Genomic DNA, 21,898 nt, shown 5'->3' on the forward strand with positions numbered 1-21,898 from the left:
TGAATGTCTTTGTCTAGGTTTGACGTTGACTGCATAATTTATTTTCATGTTTGTTGGATCCCATTGCATTTTCAGCGGCCATATCATTGATCGCGTAAGTTTCAGTTAACTTGTGGATTTTTGGTTCATTACATAGCGTGCTACCAATGTGAAGACGACAAAAAGCAATGTTTTCCAAACATAAAATCTGATACACTGAACGTAAGCCGTTACATAAAAGTTTTCACTGTCAACACTTTGTATGTGGCATGCACTTCGAATATCTAAGCCGAGATTCGATCACGTGTATTTGTTTGTTAAAGTGCTTTTCATATATTAATGGAATTTTAAATTGGTTCGGATCAAAATAACATAAAGAATGACTTGCATTTGTGCTTGAACGTCGAACAAAAACGACAACAATAATCGTTGCGGTGCATGTGAACAATTTTGTGACAAGCGGTGTTACAGTGGCCGCATACATTCATTGTGACCAACAACAACTGAAGATACAAACTTACCTATCAAATGTAAACATTTTTCAAGATATTTTACATAACCGTACATACGAAAATCTATTGATAAAGGCAAATAAAATGCAACTGATTCACCAGATGAACCAAATATAATACAATATCCTTTGATTGAATGCGCTCGACAATGCCACTCATCAAATATCGATATTTTTATATCTGTACAATGTACATACAAGCCGATCCGTAGTGTACTGTTCCACTAACATGTAACCATTGTGTCACTTATTGTTAGTGGTGCTTGGCTGTCAATGTCGATGCCGTTTCATTGAATCGCAAACCAAATCGAGTGAAATAGGGCTGAACGAAAATCGCTGTAAAGAATGCGAACAATTTACCAACGATGAGAATTGAAAGAATAACAAACATAATTTTGTTATACTCGACATAATGAAAAAAAAGTGAGGAAATAATGTTATTTTCTAACGTTAAAATTTCATTAGTGAAAATATTTTTATTTCTCTTCAGAAAAGTTGTTTGTTGTTTTTTTATTACAGTTGTTTAATTGACTTTACCATACATTTACCAATAAAGTGAAAGTATATAGATACGGCTCGAATGAATTGAATATAATTCAAACAGTGGCAATAGAATTTTTTTTGCCCATTAAACGACGTAGATCATGTTACATTTATCAAATCACTGACAACGATGAGCTATTCGTATTCGATATTTAAACGAGATATTGAAAACAGTGCTATATTTTATGTCAATAGTCGATTTATTATAAAAGAATCTGCCATTACATATGTGTATTTTCGATCAAAATCAATGTGAATTTGGTGTGGTTCACCATAACGTAGGAAAAAAAGTTCGTTCATTTTTTTTCTTCTGCTTAACAAAATAAAAACTATGGTGGAAAAATATTGTCTTGAAATAATATTTAGACAGTCGTTTCATAAAATGAATAAAATATTTGATATTCTTATAAACATAAACTGAAAAATTCATCGAAAATTGAACGAATTCATAATTTAAGGATTCTGTCTGTATTATTCGTAGTATTGACCCTCAAATCAAACCAATTTTGATAAAATGTCAACGGTTCTTCGAACTCAAGCATTTACCTTCGGTGTTTTGTTTCATTTTATTGCATTTTTTTCTCTCTCTTGTTTACTCAGTCGAAAGAAGTGTTCCATTGAAGAATACACGATGAAAAAAAGGTAAATATAACTTGCCGAAACGAATTAAAATAATGTTTTATGATAACAGTTTACCGTTGTTGAACACTGAAAATACTATAATTATCCATCACAAAGTACTTAACAACATGACTACACAAAGTATAACTGATTATGATTGAAAACCACGCAAACGAATTTAATTATATCAAAAGAAATATGATTTTTAAGTGCAAAATATGTTTCATAAATATGTATATATTATCTACATAAACGGATAAATCTTTTATCGTATTAACTTTATTCTAATCTACACATATTAAATTCATGAGCTCCTTTTACAAACTTTCAACTCTCTACAAAACCATGTTGCTTGAGCAAGAAAGAATGCGAGAAGGAGTGAAAACTTATTTGAAAGTTTTACTAGAAGTATAAATTGAAAAATTGGAGAAGCCGAAACGAAAACAAAAACAAACATATGTTACGGACCCTATATTGAGATATTGTCCACCATTCGTTTGTGCTTGATGAAATTATAATTTTCTACAACAATCTTATCCTTTTTGTAACGCATATGGCAATATTTATTCGGGATGACGTACTATAAATATAAAGCAAAGTATCTTGGTATGAAAAAAAAAAATCGGTCCTGTCCTTATACAAGCGAATTAAACAATTTATGATGTCTATTAATGTTTATGATGATCTTATCAGCTCGTTTCATATCCGGGCAATATGGTCTTAGACGGCAATGTTGTCGCTCAATTAGTGTGATGAAAAACAACATTCTTAAGCGTTGGAATCTGTACGAACAATGATGGTTTTTTATGTTGAACAATTCCCTTGTCTAATAGATGATGATATGGTAATACATATTTGTCAGTGTAGCCGAGAAATTTTTTCGGTAAATGTGGTGCAATTTCTTTGATCGACGACGATTTCACAATCGGAACATGCACCGATGGATAAATGTGAGCATTCGAAATTGGTACAAATAATGAATGTGGCGATACATTCAAATTGATCGGACGTTGAACTGCAAATGAACATTAATGTCACAAAATTAGGTTAAAAAAAAAAATATTAAGACAAAACCAACAATTTGTTTTTTCTTCTCAAAAATATACATTAAAATTGTTCATTACCAGAGGTAATCGTTTGCTTTTTGTAACCGCCAAATGGTTTGTGGGCTGAGACCACATCGACATTATGAATGTGACGGTGCTGATGATGTTGGTCAATGCACTTTTCACCTTCATGATGGCCAATTTGAACGATTGGATTCGAGTGTGTTAGAATTGTATCGGTATTCAGAAGAGTATTGAGCGTTTTATCGGCAATACTTGGTATGAATGTGTTTCCTAAATGGTTTTTTATGTGATTGACATTCCCAAGATGATTTGATGCATCCAACGGTGCATAGTCAATATTTTGTGTTGGTAAAAAATGTTGTTCAATATAATCGACATTTGGAAAATTGGATACAATCCATGGGGTGTTTTGATACTGATGTGCTGATAAATAGTCATTGATTTCGTAACCACCAGATAGTAACGGTAAATCGGACAAACTGGCCTCCGTACGAAAAATTGATTGTTGACACACCAACAAGATTGCATGAATCAATAACGAACGCATCTGTAATTGGCACAATAAAAAAAAACAACAACTGTTGAAAACAAAGAAAATTCCACGATACACGGATAACTATACTCACTTCGAAACACAACATTCTGACACACTCAATGAATTGCAAATTTAAAAAACTGTAACAGTGTTTGATCGACCGATTTATGGGAGAGACGAAAATCATATGAAATTAGATTGGATTTTGTATCGCTTATATTCAGATAAATCAAAGACCGCGATTACATATAAACAGAACTGGAGAGCAAAAGAGGAGCAAGCACCGTCAAGCAGCGAAAACATTCACTTTTATTTTCATTGTAATGAAATTCGTCTGTCTTTTGCAATGAACAATTGCGCTAACGTATATTCATGTATTTAACATAATTAAGTGCGACCAAAAAGTATTAACTTGAACATTGGTGTTTTTTTTGTATTCGGTTTTCAATTTTTGAAGAGCAAAAAAAAGACTAAAAGAAAAAGAAATACACCATCGTGGATATGCGCGAATTTTGCAGTCACAAGAGTTTAATTTACCGTAAACAAACTGAAACGAACAGAAAGAAAAAGAAGAACAGAAAAAAAACAGAAACGCATTAAGGAAGTGAAAGAAATATAGCAGAGAAATGAAATACACAACAAATCGGTGTGAGCTTGTGCACTCATCAACTTGGGCTGCTAAAATCAATTTCATTTTTTTACCCGACCAAAACCATTAATTTACCAGAACCAAAGCGATTATGTTGGTTATGTGTTATAAGACAGTTTACCATGTTTTTTTCTGTGTGTCTCTTTTTTTCTCTGTGCATATTGGTGTTGTTATAATCTTTGGCTGTGTCGTTCACAAGTTAAAATTACTCTCATTTAATAGCTACAATAACTTTAAGTTCTTTTGCGAATAAACCACAATGTATAATGTGATGATTGAAAATATTCAGTGGGAATTTCTTTTAAGCGATGAACTCTTGACCATATTACGTGCGATGTGCTATGCAATGTTCATGAATTGGAACGTGATCTAATATTTTGATTTGCGGAAATAACTTGAAACGTACAGCTTGCAAGAAACAACAAAAAAAATCATTTTTTTAACCGAATTACTATAATGACGATGATGACTTAATAAGATCACTCTAATGAAAGCATCGCAGTGAATAACATCGTCAAAATGACACAGATCGTGGTAATGAACGGACACACACACACAACGCGAGAAACAAATTCAAATTAACTATATTTTTACACCCTACTTCTGTCGGCCCTGTTACAAAGTTAAAGCGAATGTAATTATAATTGTGTGGGCGGATAAAGCAACAAGAAAAATGAAGGAAATGAAATAAAGATTCTCATTTTAAAAACAAAATATTTGCACATCGACAGGAACAATCTAGATCCATACAATGTGCTGGCAACAATATAAAAAGTGCCTATCTCTCTATCTTTCACTTTTCCCACCAACTTAATTTTCCCGGTCAACAGTGAGTTTAACCTAATTAAACATCATGATTGCTAATTAGTTCCATCGTATCTTGAGGCCCGGAAAAATGAATGCTCACATTTCCGCTGGACACTGTTTTTTTTATTCCAATGATACTCTTTGAGATATAAGTGGTTTCGACTTCTAGTTTGTTTGTTTTTTAAGCAATAAACTATTTAGGATAAAATAAATGCATTGAAAAAACTTATTAACAAAATTATATTGACATTCATCCGAAATGCACTTACTGGTTTCATCTCGCTTGAGGCTAAAAAGAAATGAACGCTCTAGAATAAAAACAACGTACAGGATGGTTGTTATATTAAAGCGGAACACGGCGTTTTTTTAACATTGTATTACAACAACAAATCTATGTTTAAAAAACGCCGTGTTTCGCTTTAATATAACAACCATTCTGTCCGTTGTTTTTATTCTAGAGCGTTCAAATATACAACGCAGATATTTGGAAGCAATGCGTTATTAAATTACTGTGTTTATGTACATGAAATGAAGTCCGTTTATACGAATGACCACAGAAGTTGAGTCAATGTTTAAGAGGAATGTGATTCTAATGTGCATCAGTGATTTCAATTTTAATTGCAACCATTTCAGTTCAGATTCAATGTATGTTTGAGCAAATGAAAAGTGTGAAGCATTTCTCGTGTTCGTCGTAGGTGATGATTAAACATTGATGCTCGTTTTCATTAAATGACAGTCACACAAATATCCAAACACTTTCTTGATCTCGCTCAGGTTCACTTTCTGAATTTTATGCCAGTTTTCAATGTTCATTTGAATCTTTTATCCAAATGTGACATTTGAGCATACCAAATTGTGTGCTGATGTTGTTTTTTCGGGTATATACCATATACGATTTTGTCCTCGTCAACGATGTGTATATATAAACTTTTGATTAGTAACCATAATTTGCATTTTGGTGCAGTTGGTGACAACAACAACATTTTTCGGCAATGTATATTAATATGTGTTATGGCCATTTTGTATGCAAAAAAAAAAAGAATTTTTTAACAATTGATGCTGTTGCCGCTTTTTTTATTTCGCCATCTTCTTCGTTTTATTCTCTCACTATCTTCATTTCGTTGTCCTATCTCCACTTTTAAAATTTGATTCCGCACTGGAACCGCGCATTATTACCGACAAACGATGTGGCTTTCATAAAGTACAAATGGAAAATTAAGTGACTTTAGCACTGTGTGTCACATTGCTTTATATGTTTTCATGTGTTGCACTCCCTCTGAAATATTTACCATATTAAAGTATTTTGTGGTATGACGTTTATGCATTAAAAATCAGCTAAAATGCGGTGTTTGCATCATAACGACAGTAAATGAATCTGGGCACGAGTGTCGACCATCACCACCAACACTAAGAAATACGTGAAACAAACAGGAAAAAAGGTACAAAACGAAAATACGAGTAAATTAAATAAAATGTTCAACATGAAAGTCATTTTTATTCGTGCATCATCGTATATGTCACACATACAGAATGAGTTCATGTACTGAGAATTTAGCAAAGCTATTCAGTTTCAGCACTCGTATTACATACGACAGTCTGTGTGACCGTAAAGCATAATGAAAATCATAAGCAAATATTGATATGGTCGTTTGAATAAACTTTGCATTTGCAAAGGTTTCATTCTTCTCTTTCTATTTCGCATTATAATTTGGTTGTTCGAAAAATCACCATAACGATGATAGTGGCCGAATGAATGTTCTATCGCAATGAGTTTTTTGCTCTTTAAAATTGCTCGAAGCAAAACGAGTTGTGTCGTTAATTTTTCACCGAGTGGGCTTCATAATAGAATAACATATATAACATGTTAGTCATACTAATGAATCGCGGATAAACTTTTTTTACCATCTTTTCGTAAATATAGAGATTTAAATCGGCATAGGTCGGTTATCCAAACAAGTGAATGGAACGATTTCACAAAAGTTGTTCAAAAAACTGTAGATCGAAGCTTAAAAAGAAAAACTATTGCTGACATTTTAGGCGATAGCAGTTTACAAATGGTCAATACTGAGAAAAATATCATAGTCCAGAATAATTTTCTGCATAAAAGAGTCAAAAAGTCAAAATGATTAAGTTTAATAATGCACATAAAATAGAGAGCATACTTTAACAACTTTAATACCTACGATACTAGTATATATTTCATTAAGTTCGTTCACATCAAATTCAGTTTAAATGCATTCATAAACCAAATAAATACTACAAGTCAGCGGTTTAATAAGTTGCTTTTCAAAAGCAAGCGAATACTCTTGACATACCTTTAAGTAAAACAATGTTCAAACAATTGAATACTAGAAGCAGTTCAAAGGACATTTTTGTTTATGAAATATTTGTTAATTAAACGATGAACAGAAGAGTATCGTCATGGTCTTTAAAAGTTAATGAAATTGCATTGCAGTAAAAATTTCAAGTATTTCGTAGAGAATGTCATTGTTTTCATTTTCAATGCAATCTAACACGTACTTCATTTTTCTGTATTCGTCCAATGCCCAGTGTCCACAGTCCACACATTCAATCAGTGTTAATTCTCTTAAGTCGATTAAATGGAACGCGATGTTATATGATGAGCACGACATCAGTGTGTTTTTTTTATTTTATTCCCAGCGTTTAACCATTGATAATAATAGTTTGGTGTGGAGCCATTATTAAACTTTCTCATTTTCACCTGGAAATTTAATTAAAATTACGACACAATTTGGATTTACACAAATTTTACATTAAGTAAGAAAAACCAAACAGTCATAAAGTGTGCAAAAGTTTCCATATTACGGTTAAATTAAATGACACTCGTGGATGATTGCAAAGCACAAGTGTTCAACTATACCTACTGTATTTTAGAGTTGATAAAACACGCGCACATCCCACTGTACGCATAAAATGGCATTACATCTGGTCTCATCGTGCACATTCACAAACAACAACAGCAACAACATGGTGATATCACCATCATCAAGAACGAACTGTTTGGGAATTCTAAACATTTTTCAACGAAAACTAAACACGTTTTCACATCTTATGCTATGGATTTGAGTTTTTGAGTAATTCAACAACCTGAGCTCTTTCACTTCGCTTTGCTTATTTGTTGGGGTGTAAATTCTCTAACACATTGATTTTCTTCGCGTTAGTTGAATGGCAAACCGGGTGTTATTGTCGAGATGTGAATGCAGCACATGCTTGATTTAACATTTGCAATGTATTTCCACACACACACACACACACACACACATACTATCCAAACTCTTGATATGATTTCTTTTTTTATGAAAGGTATGCTGGATTTCTTCGTGTTGAATCTGGATTCACAGTGCAGACGGAATGCGACAGCGCATTGATATACATTCAGGAATGCGAGAAAAAGATAAGACAATCTTTGTTGAAAATGTCGTTCATCACATTTTATACAATAATCTTGTTTAAGGTTTTTAGATAATTTGCAGGCTTTTTGAAAATTATCAACAAAAAAAAATCCTCAAGATACCAGTATTTAAATTGACACCCAATCTTATGAAGAAGATTCCCCATCAATGTCTGATGTATCTAACACATTCTATCTTTTGTGCATGCGAATTATTTGAAAAAATATCGCCACTGCCTAGACATCAATGCAAGTTCTCGCACATTACATCGCTTAAATTTTCTTTTTCACTCCATCTAATAGACTTGATGTGCGCATAAAAGAAATTGAACAAAAAAAGGGCAATTTCCTTGCCACATCCCTCGATTCATTGTGATGAAACTTATACAGATTCGTTTGGACGTTGTTAAACTAGATAATTTATAAAGGTCATATAATTTGGATGTTTTTCTACCATACCTTTCTACGGTATTTACCTGATATGCTATCGTCATCCACTTTCGATTCGGGAAACAGGAGCCGAAAAAAAATATCAACTAAACAATATGGGTTTAATCATTTAAGTTGTTGTTGTCAATGTTGTCGATATTTTTTATATTGTGCCATATCACCTTTTTCAATGACTATGGTAATAGTATTAGTGTATACAAATATACTTACACACAAACACGAAAGTATCCAGATATAAAAAACAGATAGCATACTTTCTCGATAAATTGAATGGATGGACGCTGTCTTTTACGGGCTTTTCTGCACTTCATTTTCAACCTCTCAAGCAAAAAAATCCTTTTGTAATTTTATATTTCTTTTCACCCGTTGATCTTAACAAAAGAAAAAAAAAACTAAAAAAAATAACAGATTTTCGTGTATTTTTGTTGAGTTTATTCATACTTTTACATTGTATTGAACACAACCAAGGTTCCAATGAAAAAGTCTTTTCATCGGGTTTCATTTTGGTTTTTTTTTTTTTTTTCAAAAACCATCATGTAGTGTGCACTTGACACACAGCACTTTGCTCAGATCAATTTTGGAAGAGAGAAACTGGAATTTTAAAATTAAAAAATAAAGAAAAAAATATTGAAAAGCACCAACAAGAAGCAATAAACAAAAACAAAAGCGGACTGAAAGCCAAAGTGAAATGGCCTTTGATTATTTATCAAAAGATATTATCGAGAAAATTTCTTCTGTGTATGTGCGTTTTTTATGCTTTTCTATAGAATTCTTTTTCATACTTTAATTATGCATGCTCTTTAAGCATTAACTTTTGTTTGAATGACACTGACTGCCTTCAATTTTTGCCCCCCTGTGTAAGCGTATGCAGTGGGCATAAATATAATCTTCTTTGCTCGCTGGTTTTCTCGTCATTCTTTTCGTGCCAAAGAAACACATTCAAAAAATGAAACACAGAGAAAAACATTTTCATATTTTTCACAAAGCAAAATATTACGTGTTACACAGATTGAAATGAACTTCTTGCTCTTTGACTTGCACAATCAAACTTCTTGAAATACGAGAAAAGTACAAAAAAAAAGTTTTTTTTAACGAAATTTATTTTGTTTCATAAATTTTCAGATTATTGACATCGGAAGGAGACAGAAGCTCAGATGACAGCTTAAGTGAATTGCTTCTAAGGACAGAGAGCAGACACACACACTCATACATACAAATCATAGCAAGAAAACAACAACAAAATACTAGGCACGAATAAAAAACAAAATGAAACGAAACAAAATTTGAAGACGGGACACAAAAATATCTTTCATTCTCTCTCTCTTCCTCGCACAACGGAAACGCAAACATTACGGCGACGCTTGGCTCGTCACTAATTTCAGATTTCTGAAGAACAAGAAAAAGGGGCGAAGAAAAAAGGAGTAAAACGGACGAGCTACACCGAATAGAGTCTCATTCATTCATCAAGTGTATTGTTTGTGTTATCACTGCTTCGACAAGCGAGTAATCTTAATCAAGAACCGCAACCATTCCCATTCATTTGTAACGTCATATTGTTGGCGTGTGCAGAACGGAGAGCGAATACGAAACGACATCTCATCCAATTCAAAAATATATATTGGCAACTAATTTTTCTATGAAGTTATCGTCATGGACTCCAATGCCAGAACCGACAATGGCATTAATATAACTGATTTTTTCAACCGTACCACACAGATCACTCATATAAGCTCCGATTTTATGGCACAATGGTAAGTTGAATATTCATACAATGAAATTGCACATGAAGAAGATGAAATTGAATTACAACAAATTAAATGCGAAACAATAACGAAAACAAAACATAAAAATGGAGGGGAAACAAAACAATGCAAAATCAAGTCGTCTGTCGGGACAATCAACTGAATTATTACTTTGAGATGATGAAGATGAACATTGCCAAACGTACATTGATGCACTGAACTCAGTCTAAATAGAAAGATGTCTTTGAAAACGAAAACAAAAATGCGAGAAAGATAATTTTCCGTTTTCTATTCGAATGTAAAAAAAAACTATTTGCCTATCTGCCTGCCTTTGGTTGCAAATGCTCCCCATAAAATGAACATACACAAAGTTCAACGGCAATGCTCGCCTTTCTTTTTATCTTTGTACTCCATACCGTATTTGTGCGTTATTCCTCTTCATTCCGCACAATTATTCACAGTCAATTTGCTGCGTCGTGTCTTTCGTTCATTCGTTGTTGTACAACAATAACAGCAGCAACAGCACTAACCTTCTGTATATTTCTTTTCATAATTTTTCACATTTTTCAAGCTTTCGATAAAAGATATCATGTGCCATTGAGTTAAGCTTTTCGTACAATCATACGAATGTCAGATAGATTGTATGAGAGTCTTTTACTCTGTTTGCGAATCGCATATTCGTTCATACATTTGTCAGCGTTGTGTTAAAATAATAATAAACCATTCACAATTTTCGCAAGCCAAATGTATTCATCGTTTTTTTCTTTGCACATTTAATGCACCTTTTTTCGCATTCATTTGCTCGATTGCAGCAAAAGAAAAAGTTGAAAACGATATGAATATGACTAAAATTGCTTTCTATGCTATAACTTATGAGTTTGAGGCTTTTTTGTGCGTTATTGTTTTCGTTTTTCATTTCATTTGATATTGAATAGAATTCTGAACGGGAATGAAAGGTAGATAGAGAGAGAGAGAGAGAAAAAAAACTCTCTCACATTCCGCTAAATTTACAATGGGAAACACATTCGGGCGTTCGCATTTTCCCGAATGCCATAAAAATGATTACGCGATTCATACAAAGCGTTGGTTAAAAGCGCAAGCACGTTTCAATAAGCTAACGAAGTACATCAAATGTATCATACGAGACAATAACAGAAATTATCTAAGTCGGATAAGAAATGTTGAACGAAGACTAATTGTGTGCTTTGTGCTGACGTGAATCACAGGAGGCTGACAACACACAGTCTCACATAGGTAGACACACACAAGCAACACAAGCCACCACCAGTGGAGATATTTGACGCAAACTGAAAATTCCAGCGAAACAAATAAAATGAAAAGAAATAAATTAAGCTCGACTGAAATTCAACAATTTTTTTTCTTTATTGCTTTGCCACAAATAATACGGTAAAGAGCTTTTATCGTCTAAATTCCGCAAAGATAGAGAAAAAAAACGACAAAAAAATTTTGTTGAGAGGGATTCATTACTCACGTATTCCCCCTTGAATTAGCGATCATAATAGAGCTTATACAGTAAATTCGTACTTGTACCACCAAAATCTCCAAATCGAAATTCAATTATAATTTGCTTTCGAATTCGCATTTTTTTTTGTTATTGTGATTAGATTGAATCGTTTGATTTGTATCTATTCAGTATTCACGCTAATCTGCAGTAAGCAATCAGCATTTTTGATGATTGTAAAGAGACGATTCGCGTTTTTTGATCGATGTCATTCATCACGTTGCGGTTTTTTAGTACACGTCTTTCTGTATGCTGACAGTCTATTATTTTTCATGCAACAGTTATCATCAGAGCATGAAATCGTCACTCATGGCGAGCGCTGCCTTATTGTGTGATTATTGTGAGCTATTTTCTAATACAAGCGGCTCCTGACAAGTACACTAAGCGCTTTTAAGGTAATGCACAAGTGCGATTTCATGCTCTGGTTAACATTCATTCTATATAATTTCTTCAGCGAAATATTTTCCATTTGATATTTATTCTAATTTTTTTTTGTCATTCGAAGTATGTACGCTCATGACATAATTCTTTCTAAGCATTCGTGATGGAAAAAGCGATATAGTCAAAAGTTTATAATTTTGATGAACTTTTAGATTGACCTCGACACAATATCCATGTCTAATTTTTGTTCATTCTAGTTTTTCGTTGTCAGTATTATAATCTAGTCTAGATGTTTTCAAAAAATAAGTTTGGTTTGTTGCTTCCGTTGTTTCTATTATTGCTTTTCTATTCTAAGTGTGAAAAATTTATGCAGCCAAAAGTTTCCTGACACACTCTTACAGCATCGAAAGATTTATTTCAGCACCCAACGCTTTTTCAATATTTCCCTTAGCAATCATTTTTCAACGGGAAATTTAGCAACTTAACATTTTTCTTTTGTCAAGTATTGCATGTAGTGTGTTTTCGAACAAAGGGGAAGGCGAAGAGAGAGAGAGAGAGAGAGAGAGAGAGAGAAAGCAGCAAATGTTCATTGTAAATAGCTGTTGTATGATGAGAAACGGTGTTTGAAAATTTATCGCACATTTCAAAAGTTAAATATTTTTGAAATGTAATCTCATTTTGAGCAAGAGCCAAGTAATATTTGAATTGAGTATATGGTAATATTGACGATGCTGTTGATGTTATTGTTGTCGTTGTCGAGCAACCATTGTCAAATTATGGCAATGGCAATGGCACACGAAAAGAAAATCAACATGAATTTATGATGTGGAAGAAACGAGTACCAAAATGCCAACACAATCCGGCCTTAGGTATCATATTAAAGTGTACAAAATTGGCTGGAATCAATAGTTGATTCTTTTTTTAGAAATCAGTTTTGTCATTGAAATAAAATCGTTGGTTTTGTGTAGCGAAAATTATCGGAAATAAATTGAAAATCTGATGCAATCGCTTTAAAACGCAATAGACGACTGTGAATACGATGAAAACAAACAACCACTAAAAAATAACGACAACAACAACAACGATGATGACAGCCAACGGTACACAGATATTGTGGTTCGTGGCAAAATATGTTTTATTGATGCCATCGGAAAATCCAATAAATATTTATAGCACATGATTTTGATATGTTTGAGCAACGGCATAGTATATGAATTTATAGAGCGAGCGAGATAAAATGGTCGTCGTCCTTGGTGTTACCAAAAACATGGTTTTGTTTATTCATTGTTATTCAAGTTAGTCATAATCATAAGATGCTTTAGTAATCACAACCTTAGTGACATAGGCAAATCTAAAAAGTATCATCATGTCATTCATCAATAAAGATGGAAATATCTAGAAAATGATTTCTCGATAAAATCAACAGTTCGATTTAATTGTGTTATGCATGGTCAGAGAGAAAACAACCAATCATCTACACAATTCGAAAGAACATCCATATTACTGACACCAAATTGGTTTAATTTAATTTTAAAAGCACAGTACACCAAACGTATAGAATGCAATGCTGTTGCGATGGCAATTGCTCTAGATTCATTTTAACGAGGTAATTTCATTTAAATAACATTGAAAATTCTCATTAAAGTGAATTTGTTTAACGTAGAAATGTGGTCGCTTTTATTAGGTAAGGTAAACATGGTTTTTACGATTATTTGAATTTCCGTCATACTCTGGATTGCTTGAGAAAACTCTCAAAGAATGCGCATAAATTGCTAAATTTGTGCATGAAAAAGTTGTTCGTTAATTCTTAATTCGAGGCACAGGTAGGGAGAGAGAGAGAAAGGCGGGATAAAAAGATTTTCTATAAAATATTCAAGTACAAAACACACACGTGCCACATTCTGAAGTGACACCACAACATGCCACAATGAATCTTCATGAAATGTCATACTTTCTTTTGTTTGTATGAAAATGTTTCAAAATTCTTTGGCGAATTACATTTAAATTTAGTAGCTTTCAATTAAAAACACATGTTGAATGTGCAATTGTGCTAAAGTACATGAAAAAGTGCCACATATTTAGTGTATGGTAATTTATTTTCGTCTATTTCTTCAATATTCCATTCGTCGTTCGCATTCAATATGAAAATGCGTCACATTTAATTGACTGATTTATGAATGGTTGAGTTTTTATCGGATAAAAAAAAAAAAACAATAAAAAAGTCAATGCTTGTAAAATCAATAATCATCGTTTATTTATTACAAATAATGTTTCATTCATAATCATAAGTTTCAGTTTCACAAAATGATTGCGGAATATGAATGAAGCGCCGTTGTTCATTTACAAAATGATTTACCCCACACATAAATGTTAATTTACGCATAGGCTTATGAATGATTCTCACAGATTTACATCTAGCGAGATAATCAAGTGTAGTGTGTGTTTTCCCCATGTGAAATGATTGCATAATGTGCTTGGTTAACGCTCATTTTCATTTTGAGGTTGAATCTTGACATGTTCATATTATACAATCATGTTTTTTTCCCGTTTATATTGAAATCATGAAATGGCAGTTTAAATTTTATTAAAAAATGAATTTGAATCGTTTGAAAAGGGCCAGCAAAAAAAAATTGGAAAGTTGGTCACATTTGTATAATTTTAATGGGCTATGACTCATCAGAATTCCGGAGGTCAAATGCAGATCAAGCGACCGTCCCTTTTTTTGTGCATTGTTACAGGGTTAGTGTTTCAATTACATTCAAAGTGTGTTCAAACACCGAGGCGTGTTGGCTTCGTCTGAGTATGAAAGAAGGAGCACATAAAATTTCATTTCAGCATGTCATTACCACGTTCAAGTGGCGTTGATGAAAGTGTTCTTTTTACACCGGCATTTATAAATAAATGCTGAGATTCAATATTAGATATCATAATAAACAATATAATGACGGCATTTGAAGCAGTTATCTTATAATTGACGTTTTGTTTGTTCAACCAGCATATTATCGACTTTGTCTCTTTTTTTTCACGTTCGTTTCTTCTTATTATTAATTGTTCATCGCATCGCACGCACGTTTGACGGTGCCAGTTTGCATAGTTATTTAGCCAAAGGAACGCAAGTCATTTTGTTGTAAATGTCTTTCGTTTCATTACGTTTCCTTTGCTTTTTCTTGCTCGGTGTGCCGTTTTTTTCTGTGGAATTCATTTACAAAATTATATCAAATTGCGGAAACATGTGTCTGCACGTTCATGTGTCGGAACTCGGAAGGCAAAAGACTGACGGTTACGGGATGATTTTACACTCAAAACGTGTGTGCTCGAATGGATATCATTGGCACGGATGATGAAGATGATGATGATGATGATACTGCACACATGAAACGAAAACGGAAACGACACAACAGTATGTCGGCCACTGAGTGGTGCGAAAACAGTTGTTCTTATACTCAATTACTCAATACATCCCCTTGTGAAATACGGATTTTTCGATGCACGTTTTTATCGACACAGATTTACTATTCCACGTACCAACCAGTGATTATATTGTGCCAGTTTATTTTAATCGCATTGAAATGTAAAATAGAACAGCGGCGCAAGGAGAGGAGAGATTTGATACAGAAGATAATAATTGTTAAATAATATATTATGTGACGGCACAATGATACGCGCTTTTTGGTTTTGAAAATCAATGAATGTTTTTCTTTAGTCGCATGCTAATTAACAAATCGATGTGCCAGCCAATTATACAGAATTAAAATTACTTGATTATTCGTTGAGACAAATTTTTTCAAAACGAAAGAAGAAAAAAAAAATCCTGCATAATTAGCGTGAAAATTTAAAAGAAAAAAAACACTGAAAAGGCCAAAAAGAAACTTAGGATTAATTCCTAACCGGCCGAAATGTGAATAAGGATAATATATACACAGGCGTATCGTTTCTTCCGATACAATGCCAGTTGGCTTTTCTACATTTCTTATCAACTTTGTGTTGGTCAAGTTGTTTTCAAAGTTGTGTCCCGACAAGTAGCGGTTAATTTACATAAATTTGTAGATTAAATGCAGATGAACCGAGAATGAAAACAAGACAAAAAAGAACGTAATTGTTTGCGTTGCCTAATTGTAAATCAAAAAGAAAAGAAAGTGAAATCATGTAAATGTTGCAAGAAATGTGTGCCGACATCTTAGACCCATTTCAGTTTTAAGAACAACAAAAAATGAACCACGGAATGTGGTGCCCTCGAATCACGAACGAATGTGTAAACACCCCGTTTTAATTCGGCGCATGGCACGACACACAAAAAAACACATAACGCGACTGTGTACAAACCCAAACAGAGCAAACTTTACTATCATCGTGTGCACATTAAAATAAACGAAGTCTCTCAAAGTGAAAGCAATTAAAAGCGACAAATATATGCAAACCAATGAATATATTTTACAAGAGATGGAAATTCGATTTGTAAAACAAATTGCAAATTTCCAAGCAAATTTGATTAGTTTAATCTTCATATGAAATAAAGAATAAATGTAACGATTTAAACCACTATGAAATAGTAGTAGAAACTCCACTCTCAATCAGTTTATATTCACATAAAAAAAAATTAATTAGAAGTTAATTGAAGTTGTCCGTCGTTGAGCCACATAACACATATGCAATATAACCAATCGTGTCTACCGGTTGAGTGCTTCACGTTTACAGTTTCAAGGATATTTAATTTTGGCTAAATATTTTACATGCAACCGAAGATGTTGATTAATTTTTATTTTGGGGCCGAGAAAATTAAAGCGAAAGAAATTATTGTATGTACGTTAATTCACTTCAGTATTACATAGTTGGATTTTTTTTTTTTTTTTTTTTTGGAAAACTGTTGACGACCAACTATTTCCATTTGCTTGCAGCCTTTTTTAAAAATGAAAATCATATCATTCAATTTTCCAATTTATCACAGAAATCGCTGAGAGCATAGAACGTAATATTTTTGAAAGACAAACAATGTAAAAATGTGATGATAATGAACAGATAAACGTTAAAAAAATGGTTTCAACGAGATATTATAATTATTATTTTTAAATCTCTTGAATTTGAATTTAAAATATGTAACAGTAATGCCACTGGATGGATATGAACGAGCTAGAAGAAACGGTGTCTTTTTAAGGGTTAAATAGGAATTTTAAATTTGGAATCATATTCAGGGAACATTAAGATTGAAACGGCTTTTTGTTAACATGCTTCAATAGATTTAATAATTCTCAGCTAAAATACTCAAATGAATGTCACATCAGAATCCAGTAAATCTTTTCATTTTCTCTGGGTTTTTTAAAAAGAGAAATATCCCAGTCGCTAGACCAGTGTATTCTGCCATAATTTTTATTCTTCACCTTACAAACACCGAGCACAATCATTATTTTATCATTCACATAAATTTCTTCTTTTATGCAGTTTAGAACAATAGAATCACTCTATATTTTGGATTAACGTGATTCAACAATGGGGATATTTTCATTTTCAAAGATGTCTTTTATTCATTTTACGGTATATTATGTGTCACTTTTCTTTGGCGTATTATTTTATGTTTTCGCTTTGGATTTTCCTTTCACTCGTTGACACCGCTCAAATAATTTTAAATGAGTTTCAAGAGACAGAGGTAATAAGAGAGCAAGAGAGAGAGAGAGAGAGAGAGAGAGAGACGCAGATGAAGAAAAAGAGAATACGTACGTGCTAACGAACAACGTGTTCAGTTCAAAAATGATTTGGATGATGAAACATAATTTTAGAAAATGACCATTCAGCATTACATTGATGGAGTGTACGACACAAGACAAACAAAGATAATTACGTTAAATAAAAATCACCATGATTTTGTGAAAGTCAAGCCTAAACATTAAAAACAAAATGGAGAGAGAGAGAAGATGAAAAAAAAGTCGGTACAGAGGCTGAACCGAGAATATTAACTATTTAGCTTTCGACCGTGGCACATGAAGTCGTTGACGGGAGCATATTATGATTTTTTATTGTTTTACTTTTTAGTCGATAAGCCAAAGAGAATGGAAAGATTGTGAAAATTGAAAGGAGTGGGTATGAGAAAGATACATGGGACAAAATGGTGAGTCGTTTTTGACTTTCGATTTGACGCGGCTGATAAAACAAAAATGAACTGGTGCAAATCGGAAGTGTTTGTGAAAATGAACATAAATTGCTTGTATTTCGATTCAATTGAAGTTCATACTTCAATTTAAACTTTTGCCCAGAGATATAAATTATTGTAACTGGCAAATGCAAACTGTCGAATGGTACAGCGGGGAATTCGACGATAGGAAGAGATTTCGCTGTGTGATTTTCGGCCGGTTTATTACAACCAATTTAATCGAATGAAACGTTAACAGCGTTACGATGACCCATATCAACTGCACAACGGCTTTATGCCATGCACAACGAATTAAAACAACAACAAATAACATTTCATTTTAATAGACAGTATATGTCCAATGGCCATAGCATGTACGTTATAAACATTCCACTCAAATGCGTTTCATTCAATTATGGTTTTGATCAACAGATTTAGTGCATTTTGTATAAAGAGTTCATTAGTGTAGCTTTATATTGAACATTTCAAAGTGAAGCAAGTAAATCGAATTCATTTGCACAACAATGATATAGAAATCGGTAAACATCAATTCAACCAAATCATCGGTTTATCCAGACGTAAATCACATTTGATTGAAACAAATGAATATTTATCACTAGAAAATGATCTCAAGCCAAAATCTTAGTTTAATTCCGTTTCGGATTGTGTTTGTGAATCGAAAATTCGAGGTTATAATGTTATGAATGGCATCGTTGAGAAGTCAATTAGGTGAAAATTGTATTGAATTGAATTGAATAAGATATAGAAATGTGCTCGACAGCATTGGCTTCATTCGAATGATAATTTACATACTTCAAAGACTAAAAGTAAATGATGCAACCATTCAATTACACTCAATACACATTTACAAACATTAAAATCATGATCTTATAGACTAATATTTTAATATATTTTCGTGTAGATGCTTAACATGCGAATTCATTATAAATATCAAAATATCCGAAATTGGACCACATCATTTCTTGTAACAAATTCATCGTTCGGTTGAACCACGTGCCACTTGTGTTTTTGCCAAAGATTTCAAAATGAGTAAGCACAATGAACTATGACGCACTTTAAAAGCTTGGACGGAGTGATTGAGAGACAGACGGAATGAGAGAGAGAGAAATGGTTTTTGAAAAGTTATATTCAGCAGCACAATCATCATCTTATCAAAATGGTAACATCCAAAATATCGCAATAAATTCCATCCTTTGCACACATTTTCAAGCGCATTTTCATGATGAGAAATGCTCTATCTCCGTTTTCATTTCGCTGAATATTGTTTGTGTGTGTATGTATGTCGCATGATTCGAAGATTTTTATGAGAGATAAATCACGTTCAAAAGTGGAATTGATAACGTGCTTTGTTGCGAATGACTTTAATTATGAATTCGACTGTCGAAAATGTGAAATTTTACCGTATTTTCCAAAGAGACAGCAGATCGTTTATCTGCTGTTTTTGATGACAAATCATAATGATAAAATCGAACCAGTATGCATTTTATCACTTTCGACGAAAAGCAATGAAATCATCTTAACACAATACCAAAAAAAATTGTAACGTACTCTCTCATTTTAACAAAATAAATCAATTAAAATACGCAAATAATTTACCCATAAGACTGTCGCTGTTCGATATGACGACAATTTGATAATCGCGCGGCAACATTTGTTTGATCCATAAAGTTTTGTGAAACGAGCTCAACAAAAAAAAAGAAAGCAAGAGCTTTATTATACAGAGAGAGATACACGTGCGTGATAGAGCCATGGATGAGTGTGACGACAAAGACACATTAATGGGCAAATCCTTGAAAAGTGGTCAGTCAGTCTTACGTCAGGTACTTAAATAAAAATGTTGAGTGCTGAAATGGCACCGCAGCCATAACATTTCATTATTGAATGTAGATGTTAAAACCATTCGCTGCAGTAAAATATCATTAACATCAAATCAATTCACCATTAAGCTTGGTTGCTAATATAAACGGCATTTCGATGTGGTAAATGACGAAATCGTTGACATTCACTAAACTCAAACAATAAAATCCGGATTCATTATCATTTTTGCTGGGGATGTGACCAAATCCAATTACACCGCCAATATATTTGCTCTTGGATGTGATGATGGGATGAAGTAGCTAGCTGACAGTTAAGTTTGGTAACGCATGTACGATAGCAGTAATGAGCGGACAACACGGCTATATTCCTTTAGTTCATTACTGATGGCCGCAAACAAAACGTTTTCAAAATAGTTGCGGCAATCCACAACCAAAAACATTCAACAAACAAATGTAGCGGCAAAATTGTTCACTTGTTTATTCATCAGACCATCACAAAACACGATATACCATTGCAAATTGTAAATATTTTACGAGCAAATGTCTCAATTGCTTGACGACACATTCGAATGAATGAATCTATGCCGATATCCATGGCCGATAGCAGCCAACGGATTTTTTTTATTTGTGTATATTGGCTACAGCTATAACTTTTAAGCAAGTTCCGGCAAATCACAAACATATCGAAATGATTACTAGTTTACACCCAAAAAAAATCGACCAAGTAAGCATAATAATGTAGTAATGACTTGGTAATTTTTTGTTTTCGATTAGATTTCGAAATACGGATGATTGTATACAAACCTAGATACAAACACATCCAAACACTTATCACGTTGGCCGTCTAACTGGGATTTGATTTAATCAGCTGAGACTCATTTGTATTTCCGTTGAAAATCAGATCTCGTTTTTGTCAAACACAGGCCCATACACCCCATAAACACACATACTCATTGTGTATATACGCAACCGAATCATTCCAATGATGCATCAACATCTCTATTCAGGCTCAATCAATTTTCGTTTGTACACACTCTACACTCAAGAGAATTCTCACACAAAATTCTTGGTGAAATTTATTTACCGATTACATATTTGATACATTTCGACTGATGTCGTAAAACTCAGCTCTTTATATCCAGCTAGAGCTCTTTTGCAATTGGAAATCTTTCTCTTTCGCTTGCTCTACGTTGAACACGTTGTATAACGATATCTTCATATTTATTCAGTTCGATAGCTTGATATCGCACAAGTTTTAGTGTATGGGATCCCAGACAAAAGTACACACAGTGCCGAAATGCGAGAGTTAAATAGAGATTTAGTCGCTTTTGTTCTTATTGATAACAATGTTTTTATTTCAGTATATTATCTTTATTTATATATATGTTTTAGTAACGGTAATAAAATCACCACGGGAAAAATGTCACAAACCGATATGACAACGATGTGATAAAAACAATAAGAAAATGACGAATAAAAGCTAGTTTACGTGTGTCGTTTGTTGTATGGATTTTTCCCCAGTTGCCAATTCATTTTGTGCCAATCTGCAAACTTTTTCACGCTTAAAAACTTTGATCAGTTCGCTTCCTTTGTCTCTCTCTCTCTCTCACTCGTCCGTTCTTGTTCATCTTCCTGTCGCATTCGTTCACTTATCGTACACAGACAAACTAACACACACACACACACACACACACACACACACACACACACACACACA

The 21,898-nt window shown here is 33.2% G+C and overlaps 2 protein-coding genes across 2 annotated transcripts in view; one reads left to right on the plus strand and one right to left on the minus strand.

Moving 5' to 3' along the window:
• The window catches only part of LOC116346851 (muscarinic acetylcholine receptor gar-2), a 108,534-nt gene that overhangs the window by 46,059 nt on the left and 40,577 nt on the right, over positions 1-21,898 (plus strand). Inside the window, exon 3 of the mRNA XM_031777100.1 lies at positions 9,700-10,328. Within this exon, the coding sequence (XP_031632960.1) occupies positions 10,228-10,328 (101 nt within the window). The 5' untranslated portion in view covers positions 9,700-10,227. The remainder of the gene's footprint in view (positions 1-9,699; positions 10,329-21,898) is intronic.
• Positions 2,029-3,432, minus strand: LOC116346852. The gene is made up of 3 exons (XM_031777102.1): positions 3,351-3,432; positions 2,779-3,271; positions 2,029-2,669 (listed from the first exon to the last, which is right to left on the minus strand). Exons 1-3 carry the CDS (start codon positions 3,363-3,365, stop codon positions 2,395-2,397), a joined length of 783 nt encoding a protein of 260 aa, XP_031632962.1. The 5' UTR covers positions 3,366-3,432; the 3' UTR covers positions 2,029-2,394.

The sequence above is a fragment of the Contarinia nasturtii genome, unplaced genomic scaffold (genome assembly GCF_009176525.2).
Source record: "Contarinia nasturtii isolate CC-2019 unplaced genomic scaffold, AAFC_CNas_1.1 Cnas_scaffold_1699, whole genome shotgun sequence".
Classification (NCBI taxonomy): Eukaryota; Metazoa; Arthropoda; class Insecta; order Diptera; family Cecidomyiidae; genus Contarinia; species Contarinia nasturtii.

Excerpts from the sequence above, each read along its gene's own strand:
- LOC116346852 (XM_031777102.1), bottom strand. Across the intron at positions 2,670-2,778 it reads AAAGCAAACGATTACCTCTG|TTCAACGTCCGATCAATTTG; the intron begins GTAATGAACAAT and ends GTTCATTTGCAG.